This window comes from Xenopus tropicalis, chromosome 5 (assembly GCF_000004195.4).
Source record: "Xenopus tropicalis strain Nigerian chromosome 5, UCB_Xtro_10.0, whole genome shotgun sequence".
Classification (NCBI taxonomy): domain Eukaryota; kingdom Metazoa; phylum Chordata; class Amphibia; order Anura; family Pipidae; genus Xenopus; species Xenopus tropicalis.
In genome coordinates, this window is record NC_030681.2 from 78,396,617 (window position 1) to 78,409,446 (window position 12,830).

A 12,830-nucleotide genomic window follows, 5' to 3' on the forward strand; every position below is an offset into this window, starting at 1 on the left:
CAAGTTGCAGGGAGTTGTTGCAGGAGAAAATACCAAAAAACGGCCAGTTTAGGTGTCAAAGTACAAGTTGCAGGGAGTTGTTGCAGGGGAAAATACCAAAAAACGGCCAGTTTAGGTATCAAAGTACAAGTTGCAGGGAGTTGTTGCAGGAGAAAATACAAAAAAACAGCCAGTTTAGGTATCAAAGTACAAGTTGCAGGGAGTTGTTGCAGGAGAAAATACAAAAAAAACCCCAGTTTAGGTATCAAAGTACAAGTTGCAGGGAGTTGTTGCAGGAGAAAATACAAAAAAACCCAGTTTAGGTATCAAAGTACAAGTTGCAGGGAGTTGTTGCAGGAGAAAATACAAAAAAAAACCCAGTTTAGGTATCAAAGTACAAGTTGCAGGGAGTTGTTGCAGGAGAAAATACCAAAAAACGGCCAGTTTAGGTGTCAAAGTACAAGTTGCAGGGAGTTGTTGCAGGAGAAAATACAAAAAAACCCAGTTTAGGTGTCAAAGTACAAGTTGCAGGGAGTTGTTGCAGGAGAAAATACAAAAAACAGCCAGTTTAGGTGTCAAAGTACAAGTTGCAGGGAGTTGTTGCAGGAGAAAATACAAAAAAAAACCCAGTTTAGGTATCAAAGTACAAGTTGCAGGGAGTTGTTGCAGGAGAAAATACAAAAAAAACCCCAGTTTAGGTATCAAAGTACAAGTTGCAGGGAGTTGTTGCAGGAGAAAATACAAAAAAAAACCCAGTTTGGGTATCAAAGTACAAGTTGCAGGGAGTTGTTGCAGGAGAAAATACAAAAAAAACCCAGTTTAGGTATCAAAGTACAAGTTGCAGGGAGTTGTTGCAGGAGAAAATACAAAAAAAACCCAGTTTAGGTATCAAAGTACAAGTTGCAGGGAGTTGTTGCAGGAGAAAATACAAAAAAAAACCCAGTTTAGGTATCAAAGTACAAGTTGCAGGGAGTTGTTGCAGGAGAAAATACAAAAAAAAACCAGTTTAGTTATCAAAGTACAAGTTGCAGGGAGTTGTTGCAGGAGAAAATACAAAAAAAACCCAGTTTAGGTGTCAAAGTACAAGTTGCAGGGAGTTGTTGCAGGAGAAAATACAAAAAAAACCCAGTTTAGGTGTCAAAGTACAAGTTGCAGGGAGTTGTTGCAGGAGAAAATACAAAAAAAAAAACAGTTTAGGTGTCAAAGTACAAGTTGCAGGGAGTTGTTGCAGGAGAAAATACAAAAAAAAACCAGTTTAGTTATCAAAGTACAAGTTGCAGGGAGTTGTTGCAGGAGAAAATACAAAAAAAACCCAGTTTAGGTGTCAAAGTACAAGTTGCAGGGAGTTGTTGCAGGAGAAAATACAAAAAAAACCCAGTTTAGGTGTCAAAGTACAAGTTGCAGGGAGTTGTTGCAGGAGAAAATACAAAAAAAAAAACAGTTTAGGTGTCAAAGTACAAGTTGCAGGGAGTTGTTGCAGGAGAAAATACAAAAAAAAAACAGTTTAGGTGTCAAAGTACAAGTTGCAGGGAGTTGTTGCAGGAGAAAATACAAAAAAAAAAGTTTAGGTGTCAAAGTACAAGTTGCAGGGAGTTGTTGCAGGAGAAAATACAAAAAAAAAACAGTTTAGGTATCAAAGTACAAGTTGCAGGGAATTGCATGTAAAAACAAACACATTTCTTTTCATTAGGTACAGTCTATAGAATAGACTCCTTTAGCATGAAAAACGTTTTTTTTGGCAAAATATTATTTTTCAATAAAGAGATTTAAGAGGCTTACTTACAAGGATCGAGTCACAGACGCTGCCAGCCAAGTGAACAGCTTTTCAGGAAGGCTGGGCGGGGCTGGGAGCAGAACAAGAGAGAAGGACCCCAGCATGACTGACGTGGGCGGGGAAATGACATCACCAAAGTCCCCGCCCACATCTCACGCCCACTCCTCTCTCATTGGCTGCAGCGTGTCTATGGGAAAGAAGCTAGGGCCGGCGGCCCGAGCTGAAGATAGAGACATGCTTCTGGCAGGAAGCCCTGTGGATGGGAGGGGCTGCAGTGTTTCAGCAGGGATTTAACAGCCTTCTTGAAGAGTAAGTAGAAAATAAACTTTATTGTATTCAATTTTTCTGTGTTAGATGCTTTTTAAGATAAAGTGAAAATTTATTGTATATGTCTCCTTTAAAGCTCGGGTCCCTTTAAAATTCCAGGCTGGAGAGTACTAGAAAAGTAGGAGACAATACCTGGGTGCCAGAAGTTAAATAAATTGTATAAAAGCAAAAATGTCAGTACTCTCAGGGTTTGCACAAAAAGAAGTATAGACTTGATCAATGCAGAAGGTGAAGTTTATTTATATAGGGTAAATAAACTTCACCTTCTACATTGATCAAGTCTTTACTTATTTTTGTGCAAACCCTGAGAATGCACAGTTCTTACTCAAAAAAACCTGGAACATTTATTGTCAGGCTAACGTTTCGTTTGTCTCCACAGCCTTTCTCAAAGTGAACAAGCATGGCAGCAAACCCACATTTAAACCCAAAATGGCGCCAAAGTGCAGTCAGTGACGTCACACACCACCTTAAAGTCAGTGGAAATGCATTAAAGACCCGATCGTGTTCCCGTGCAGGGAATAAGTGGTGGCGCTTAAAAAGCAATAATGGCATGCGGTTCAATGCGATGTCTCCATTAATCACAGTGGCACCCATGAATACCTTAAGCCAGTTCAGCGATCCCACATATACCATAGACCCACTATTATAAGAGTGGCACATTAAACATTGAGAAGATCGGGTTATCATATTGGAAGCCAGTTTTTACAGGAACGCTATGCTTACTTTTGTGGTACTGCATGTAGAATTATTGCGTGTGTATTTGTTGCCTACAGCACAGGTCATTACAGGGGAAAAAATAAGGAACTAGTGTCTTTCAGCACTTCACCATTGCCCTCCTTCAGTTGAAATGTGTGTTTTAAATCAGGACTTAATAGTACAAAGGACAGAAATAATGCTCCACGGTTTTGACAATTTTTCTTTATTAAGGATCCTTGCAACACATACCGTACAGATAGCAACATATTGTTCTCCGCTTGCCTTATGGAATTGCAAGTAATATACGTGCGACGTGTAACTATCTATATCCCACTAATAATTTACTGCTGTAATGCTTGATAGTCTGTTGCTGTATGGTTGCGTTCTGTTAGAGACTTGCTAGATACTTTGTATCTCTGTGGCTCAGTTTCGTTTTCTTTTTCGTTTTTTCTTTCCTTTATGCTACATGATCCTGTCTGTTCTCTCTTTACACTTATTTCCTTATTTTTCCCCTGTAATGACCTGTGCTGTAGGCAACAAATATACACGCAATAATTCTACATGCAATACCACAATAGTAAGCAATAGCGTTCCTGTAAAAACTGGCTTCCAATATGATAACCCGACCTTCTCAATGTTTGAATGTGCCACTCTTATAATAGTGGGTCTATGGTATATGTGGGATCGCTGAACTGGCTTAAGGTATTCATGGGTGCCACTGTGATTAATGGAGACATCGCATTGAACCGCATGCCATTATTGCTTTTTAAGCGCCACCACTTATTCCCTGCACGGGAACACGATCGGTTCTTTAATGCATTTCCACCGGCTTTAAAGGAACAGTAACACCAAAAGATGAAAGTGTATAAAAGTAACAAAAATATAATGTGCTGCTGCCCTGCCCTGATAAAAGTTGTGTGTTTACTTCAGAAAGTCTACTATAATTTATATAAATAAGCTGCTATGTAGCCATGGAGGCAGCCATTCAAAGGAGAAAAGGCACATAGCAGATAACAGATAAAACACTATTGTATTCTACAGAACTTATCTGTTATCTGCTATGTAACCTGTGCCTTTTCTCCTTTTTTCCATCTTGAATGGCTGCCCCCATGGCTACACAGCAGCTTATTATATAAATTATAGTAGTGTTACTGTAGCAAACACACCAGTTTTACCAGTGCAGGGCAACAGTGCATTATATTTTTATTACTTTAAAGCTCTTTCATTTCTTGGTGTTACTGTTCCTTTAAGGTGGTTAGATCGTGTAAGAAAGACCTCACTTGTGCATGTTCCACCCCTTACAACTTAACCGCTATTTTGCTTCTATGCTGTGAACACGGAGGTCCGGAACCGGCTCTTTGGCGTCCTGGTAACCATAGCAACCCGCATATACGGAGGCTTGCTTTGAGCGCGGAGGTTTGCATAGTCGCATTGGCACAGTAACTGCTCTGATTTGCCCTAAGTTTGAGCTGAATTTACTTTATTCACTCTCCCTTGCTTGCCTATACTGGATTCCTCATATCGTCGTTGGTACACATAACGGCGTGTGATGGTTGCAGTTCAGCGAGACAGGTTACCCTTTACTTTCCCTTCTCTCCTGTACATACTTCTTTTTTGTGTATATTGATTTCACTTTCGTTTTATTATGCATACAATAATTTTCGTTATATTCTTTCTTTATTTTTTATTTGTGACTGCAATTGATTTACTGGTCTGTTTTTTGCACGTTTGGTGGGTAATGACATTTAATTACATTGTGTGACGTCACTGACTGCACTTTGGCGCCATTTTGGGTTTAAATGTGGGTTTGCTGCCATGCTTGTTCACTTTGAGAAAGGCTGTGGAGACAAGCCAAAACGTTAGCCTGACACAATAAATGTTCCAGTTTTTTCGACTAAGACCTGTGAGTGCGGCATCTGTTCTATTTTTGCATCATACTATTTGGTATACTGCACCCAGGCATTCTTCATCAATATATCACGTGAGTGCCTGCTTTTTCATTGCTTTATATATATATATATATATATATATATATATATATATATATACTTAACTTAGTTCAGCTTTCAAATCAGCTACTTAAACCAATATACTGAATCTATGTGCAGGTAATGTGAGTACAAATGCAATGTAAAGACAAACCTTGTGATCATAAAAAGCATCAATAAGAGTAATGAAACGTCGAGCCTGAGACCTCTGTGTCATGTCCAGATGTGGAATTCTTCGGATAAAAACGGTGTCAAAATTTTTACACATTTCCAGATAGTCACTGGCGCCCAGAGGCTACAAAATAGAAACAAAGACATTACCAACCAAGTTTCTTTTCCTTATGCGAGTAGGAAAAAAAAGCAAAAGAAGTAAATCAGGCTATTTTCATGCAAATTTAAAATGTGTAATAAGAACCAATAAAAAAATGGGATTGAGCTCTGTATCCACATGGGTGTAGGTATGGTATAAAGCAGTCTACTACAGATCAGAACCTCATTAAACTCAATTCTACAACTATATCTCTATCCCAAAGTCTATGCCTTTGTTTTTCTGTTTGTTTGGGTCGACAGCCCCAGTGAGGAACAGCAAGCACATTTTTAAATTTACCGAATAAATGAACTGATTAACCCATGGATGGGGAATGTTTGGCCACCATACTTATACTTGTCAGCTTTAGACTGTCATATCCAGTGCTTAAGATGATAGAGCAAGGATTATTAATCTATGGGAACCTAAAAATGGGTGGGTCTCAATGATCTGGTTTCATTCTGTGTTTTTTCACAAGAAAACCAATCCAACACCAGACCTAATTAGCGTGTAAAGAGAAAAAAAACTAAGAAACCTTGCTCTAGGTGTATTACCTTATTTTTATTTTTTTAATTCTAAGCAAATTTCCACAAGGCATTTTGTTCTTAACTGAAAAATTATTGGTGAACTTTGTATAAAGTACTTACGAAAAATGCTTTAGCTCCTAGTTGTTGCTCTGTGCTGCAACCAAATACAACTGCAAAAATCCAAAAATAGGAAAAAAAAGCTCCAGCAGATTAACTGCAAAACATTTATTATGGGTAGTGGTAACACCCATAATAAATTGTGTTACCACTACCCATAATAAATGTTTTGCAGTTAATCTGCTGGAGCTTTTTTTTCCTATTTTTGGATTTTTGCATTTTGTTCTTAGTATTTCTGATACATGCCCTGCTTCTGCCACAGGCAATGCTTTTATGAACCCCAAAGTACTTAGTATCTTTCAGAAAGGAGGAAATCATAAGACTGATGATTCCAAGTTATAAAGTGAATAATGTAGTTCTATGACCATATAAAACACAAGGCCAAGGTCAAGGAATTCTGAGGTGACTTATAATATCCTCATATTTTATAAAAGTGGGTACATAATTTATTATAATACACAAGTTTCAATAAGTCTCATGAAAGAAATTAAGTCACTGAGCACCGATGATAAATGATGACATCACCAAGATGACATATAGTTACATAGTTACATAGGGTTGAAAAAAGACCAGTGTCCATCAAGTTCAACCCATCCAAGTAAACCCAGCACACCTAACCCACACCTACCAATCTATACACTCACATACATAAACTATAAATACAACCACTAGTACTAACTGTAGATATTAGTATCACAATAGCCTTGGATATTCTGATTGATCAAGAACTCATCCAGGCCCCTCTTAAAGGCATTAACAGAATCTGCCATTACCACATCACTAGGAAGGGCATTCCACAACCTCACTGCCCTCACCGTGAAAAACCACCTACGCTGCTTCAAATGGAAGCTCCTTTCCTCTAATCTAAAGGGGTGACCTCTGGTGCGTTGATTGCTTTTATGGGAAAAAAGAACATCCCCCAACTGCCTATAATCCCCTCTAATGTACTTGTACAGAGTAATCATGTCCCCTCTCAAGCGCCTCTTTTCCAGAGAAAACAACCCCAACCTCGACAGTCTCACCTCATAGTTTAAATCTTCCATCCCCTTTACCAGTTTAGTTACACGTCTCTGCACTTTCTCCAGCTCATTAATATCCTTCTTAAGGACTGGAGCCCAAAACTGCACTGCATACTCAAGGTGAGGCCTTACCAGGGACCTATAAAGGGGCAAAATTATGTTCTCATCCCTTGAGTCAATGCCCTTTTTTATACAAGACAGCACTTTATTTGCTTTAGTAGCCACAGAATGACACTGCCTGGAATTAGACAACTTGTGATCTACAAAAACCCCCAGATCCTTCTCCATTAAGGAAACCCCCAACACACTACCATTCAGTAGATAGTTTGCGTTTATATTATTTCTACCAAAGTGCATAACTTTGCACTTATCAACATTGAACCTCATTTTCCAGTTTGCTGCCCAGTTATCTAATTTTGTCAAATCGCTCTGCAAAGCGGCAGCATCCTGCATGGAACTTATAGTTTTGCACAATTTAGTGTCATCAGCAAAAATAGACACAGTACTGTCTATGCCCACCTCCAGGTCATTAATAAACAAGTTAAACAGCAAAGGCCCAAGGACTGACCCCTGCGGTACTCCACTAACCACACTGGTCCAATTAGAAAATGTTCCATTTACAACCACTCTTTGTACTCTATCCTTCAGCCAGTTCTCTATCCAATTACAAATATTATGTTCTAGGCCAATATTCCTTAATTTGATCATTAACCTTCTGTGAGGTACTGTATCAAACGCTTTAGCAAAGTCCAAGTAGATGACATCAACTGCCATTCCAGCATCAAGGTTCCTGCTCAACTCCTCATAAAAGGCGACTAAATTAGTCTGGCAAGATCTGTTACGCATAAAACCATGCTGGCACAAACTAATAGTATTGTGAACTGCAATGTATTCAAGTACCCTATCCCTTATTACCCCTTCCAAAAGTTTTCCTACTACTGATGTCAGACTAACAGGCCTATAGTTTTCAGGCTGAGAACGGGATCCCTTTTTAAATAACGGCACCACATTAGCAATCCGCCAGTCTCTTGGCACCATGCCAGACCACAATGAATCCTGAAAAATTAAGTGAAGAGGCTTGGCAATCACAGCGCTCAGCTCATTTAATACCCTGGGATGAATCCCATCCGGCCCTGGACCTTTGTTTACCTTTACATGTTCAAGTCTCTTTTGAATTTCCTCCTGAGTGACCCACGCGTCCGTAGCTAAATTACTAGCACTGGGCATATTACAAGGGAAGCCTTCATTATCTGGCTCCTCAGATGTATAGACAGATGAAAAATAAGAGTTCAAAATTTCAGCTTTTTCCCCGTTTTCATCAACCAACGTACCCCCCCGTGATAATAAAGTTCCCACCCCTTCTTGCTTCATTTTTTTACTATTCACATAATTAAAAAATAATTTTGGATTCTTTTTACTCCTAGCTGCAATATACCTTTCCATCTCTATTTTAGCTTGCCTGATAGCTTTTTTGCATGCTTTATTTGCTTCCTTGTACCTGATGAAAGTTTCCGCTGTCCCAGCTAACTTGAGTGCCCTAAAAGCACGTTTTTTCTTACCAACCTCGACAATAACACTTTTATTCAGCCATAAAGGTTTTGCTTTGCGATGCCTCTCCTTGCTTACAAGGGGGATATACTGTTGTGTATACCTACAAAGCAATGTTTTAAAGATGTTCCATTTTCCTTCTGTGTCTAACCCCATGAAAAGCCTTTCCCAGTTGACACATTGCAGAGATGCCCTTATACTGGCAAAGTCTGCACGTCTAAAATTGAGCGTTTTAGTTACTCCCTTATAGCGCTGTCTCTGCAGCATTATCTCAAAGGAGACCATGTTGTGATCACTGTTCCCCAAATGCTCACCCACACAAATGTTAGAGATAAGTTCAGCATTATTAGAAATCACCAGGTCCAAAATAGAGTCATTCCTAGTGGGTTCTTGAACCGCCTGAAATAAAAAGTTGTCATTTAGCATATTTACAAACCTACTAGCTCTTTCTGACTTAGCCACCCCATTACTCCAGTCAATGTCCGGATAATTAAAGTCCCCCATAACAACAACTTGACCCAGTTTTGAAGCCTCCTCCATTTGCAACAATAGCTGGGCCTCATCCCCCTCATCTATACGGGGTGGTTTATAGCATACACCAATGATCATTTTCTTTGTGACCTTCAGCCCTACTGAAATTTCTACCCAAAGAGATTCCACGTTTTCATTGGTAATGTCTTTATTACATGGCTTTAAGTCTGACTTTACGTAAAGACAAACCCCTCCACCCTTTTTAATCTCTCTGTCCCTCCTAAAAAGCGTATACCCATTTAAATTCGCAGCCCAGTCGCATTTATCATCCCACCAGGTCTCAGTGATACCTATTAAATCATAATTTTCAATACATGCAATAGCTTGCAGCTCCCCTAATTTACCCGACAAGCTACGCGCATTAGCCAGCATGCAGCGGAGATTATTACTTCTCCCTCTGATGTTTACATTAGCTAAGGGAGAATTAGAGCTAAGGCAATTATGAGACTGCTTTCCTTGTAACGGAAGCTCCTTATCTGATAAACTATATGCCCCCCTCACTCCTCCCCCACAACCCTTTGCTAGTCCCCCTACCCCGTCTACACTAATTTTCCCATGGAATTCTAGCTCACCCACCCCCCCCCTTGTCTAGTTTAAACACTCCTCCAACCTCTTAACCATTCTCTCCCCTAGCACAGCAGACCCCCTTCCATTGAGGTGCAATCCGTCAGGGCTGTATAGATTGTACCCCAAGGAAAAGTCAGCCCAGTGCTCTAGGAACCCAAACCCTTCCTTCCTACACCAAGACTTTAGCCACGCATTTAGCTCCCTAAGCTCCCGCTGTCTCCCTAAACTTGCACGTGGCACCGGCAAAATTTCTGAAAAAATAACATTGGAGGACCTTTGCCTAATCTTAGAGCCTAGATCCCTGAACTCACTCTTTAAAGTCCCCCACCTACCGTTCATTTTGTCGTTAGTACCGATATGTACCAAGACAGCCGGGTCATGCCCAGCCCCTCCCAATAATGTGTCAACCCGATCAACCACATGCCGAACCCTGGCACCAGGAAGACAGCAAACTGTCCGGTTGAAGCGATCCGCTTGACAGATTACCCTATCCACTTTCCTAATGATCGAATCCCCTATAACCACCATCTGTTTAGGCCTAGCTCTGCTCTCCTCCCCACCACTACTAGTGAAACTGGTCTCCCGGCTGTTAGAGAGATCAGCCTCACCTAGAACCGCCAATCCAGAGTTCACACTCCCATCTTCTTCACACAATCTGGCAAATCTGTTGGGATGCGCAAACCCTGGAGCAGCCTCCCTTTTCCTTTTCCCCACACTAGATTTTCTAACTGTCACCCAGCTTACTGCCCTATCATCCTTTTGCTGCTCCCCTCCCCCCCTACTATCTGACCCCACTAGTTCTTGTTCAGTTAACAAGAGACCCCTCTCAAGATTGTTGATTGAACGCAGTGTTGCAACGTGTTCCTCTAGGACTCTAACGCGAGCCTCTAAAGTGGCAATTCGCTCACATCCACAACAGAGGTATGCACTTTGGAACTGTTGTTCCACAACTGCATACATGTGGCAGGCTGTGCACTGTGTCAGACCTTCAATGTTGCTACAACTCATCCTCCCAGTTACAAGAACAGTTAAACAAAAGTAGGTGTAAGGACTTGTAGTAAATACCTTGTTTTACCTTGTTTTTAACTCCCTTAGTGTTTAACTCCCTGAGTTTATAACTCCACTTACAGAGCCCCCACTAACTCCCTGAGTTTATAACTCCACTTACAGAGTCCCCACTAACTCCCTGAGTTTATAACTCCACTTACAGAGTCCCCACTTAAAGAGCAATCACTTACAGAGCACCTACCACCAGAGCAAGCTCCACTGGAGTGCCTGTGGTTCTATTTATGCAGTCTGTAAAGGTGAACTAATCAAACCCCACCCTCCTCAAGCTGAGGGTAATTACAAGGGAATGTAACCTGCTGTAAGCCTATGGATCCCACAAACTTTGTAAATTAGCTCCAAAAACAACAATTACTTATGAAAAAAATAAATAAAACCCAACAGTAAAAAAACACAATGGTTTTGATAAAGTTAGTAAAGAATACTTATCCCTTTTTAGTTGAAATGAAAGCAAGTTGATTCAACCAGCCACCAGCCTGTTAGTAAGCAGCTCACTGGACTGCCTGTGGTTCTATTTATGCAGTCTGTAAAGGTGAACTAATCAAACCCCACCCTCCTCAAGCTGAGGGTAATTACAAGGGAATGTAACCTGCTGTAAGCCTATGGATCCCACAAACTTTGTAAATTAGCTCCAAAAACAACAATTACTTATGAAAAAAATAAATAAAACCCAACAGTAAAAAAACACAATGGTTTTGATAAAGTTAGTAAAGAATACTTATCCCTTTTTAGTTGAAATGAAAGCAAGTTGATTCAACCAGCCACCAGCCTGTTAGTAACTTCTGTGGTGCTGAGGGACGGAATCTCTCTAGAATACATAGTGGAGGGCCGCTAATGGAAGCCAGTTTTGACCACTCCCTTTTTTCCACTTCAAACCACACCCATGTTATCACAAGACCATGCCCACATTAATAGTGGTAGCGCAGCAAAAACCCAACTGCTTGGTGCTCACTGCAGGGATATCAACCATCATTCATATGTGAAAGAATTATATTGTGTCATATTAAGTCACATCCTTACATTCATATGCCTCCTCCTCCCCTGTGGATAGCACAGCAACCCCCATCACATAATTACACACTATAGGGACCATTTAATGGCTATTTCCAACTGCTAACAAACTCCCAGAACAAACCCCTGTCAGGTTCACCTCCCACAGGCAGCATAGAGCAGGCAGAGTATGGCACATACAGGCAGCATAGGACAGGCAGAGTATGGCACACACAGGCAGTACTCAGCCTGCCCTATGCTGCCCCTGTGTGCCATAATCTACCTGCCCTACCTTGCTGTGTGGGCCATCCTCTGTCTGCCCTATGCTGCCAGTGTGTGCCATACTCTGCCTGACCTATGCTGTCTGTGTGTGCCATACTCTGCCTGCCCTATGCTGCCTGTGTGTGCCATACTCTGCCTGCCCTATGCTGCCTGTGTGTGCCATACTCTGCCTGACCTACGCCACCTGTGTATGCCATACTCTACCTGCCCTATGCTGCCTGTGTGTGCCATACTCTGCCTGCCCTATGCTGCCTGTGTGTGCCATACTCTGCCTGACCTATGCTGCCTGTGTATGCCATACACAGTACATACAGTGACACAATGCTGGCACTGTTCCCGAGGTGTGAAAAGGTAAATAATGTGACTGCTTACAGTCTAAGTCTGAGGTGTAAATAATGCAGGTGGTGAACAATGCAGAGATTAAAGGGTGTGAACAGTAAAGGGGATTACATGTTTAAACAATACAGGGGAATTACAGTCTGAATCTGAGGTGTGAACCATGCAGAGGGCCAGTTAATCTCAGTACTGATACCATTTAAATCTTACACAAGGGTAAGCCATCAAAGCAGCCAGACAGGTGGGGGGCCACACAGAGGGGGGTCGCGGGCCACCAGTTGGACAGCACTGATTTACAGGATATTCATGGCTTTTGTGTATTATAATAAAATACACACGTTCTACAGCATTTTGTACCAGTAGAGATGTAAGTAAACAACTGAAATTTATACAAACAAGGTATGTAGGGATTGTTTGTTTTTTTTTAAATGTGCCTGAGTTTAAAAGAGAAACAAATAATACTAACATGTTAAAAGGGTGCTATAATCAGAAATGAAGGGCAGTTAGTTAAATAAAAATGTGTTTAGTTAAAAATGTCCTTCATTATGGTTTAATTCCTGATGCATCTGTCTGTCACAAAGAAAGCTGAACCCTGTATACTGTAAATATGCCTCTAAGAACAACTCTGTTATCTGTTAATTTCCCAGAACATTTCCCGCACAACCAGGTAGAGTATCACCTACTCTTAGTTAGGAATTTCTGTTGGTAAGTGTGTGTGTAATGCGCTGCTTTCTTTGCTTTATTATAATGAAAAGACAATTACAGTGCTTCTTTCCG

At 40.8% G+C, this 12,830-nt stretch overlaps 1 protein-coding gene across 2 annotated transcripts in view; it reads right to left on the reverse strand.

Moving 5' to 3' along the window:
• Positions 1-12,830, reverse strand: part of afg1l (AFG1 like ATPase) — a 67,166-nt gene that overhangs the window by 5,503 nt on the left and 48,833 nt on the right. For both annotated transcript variants that reach the window (XM_012963556.3, XM_002937161.5), the window contains exon 11: positions 4,919-5,059. In XM_012963556.3, coding sequence (XP_012819010.2) covers positions 4,919-5,059 — 141 coding nt within the window. The remainder of the gene's footprint in view (positions 1-4,918; positions 5,060-12,830) is intronic.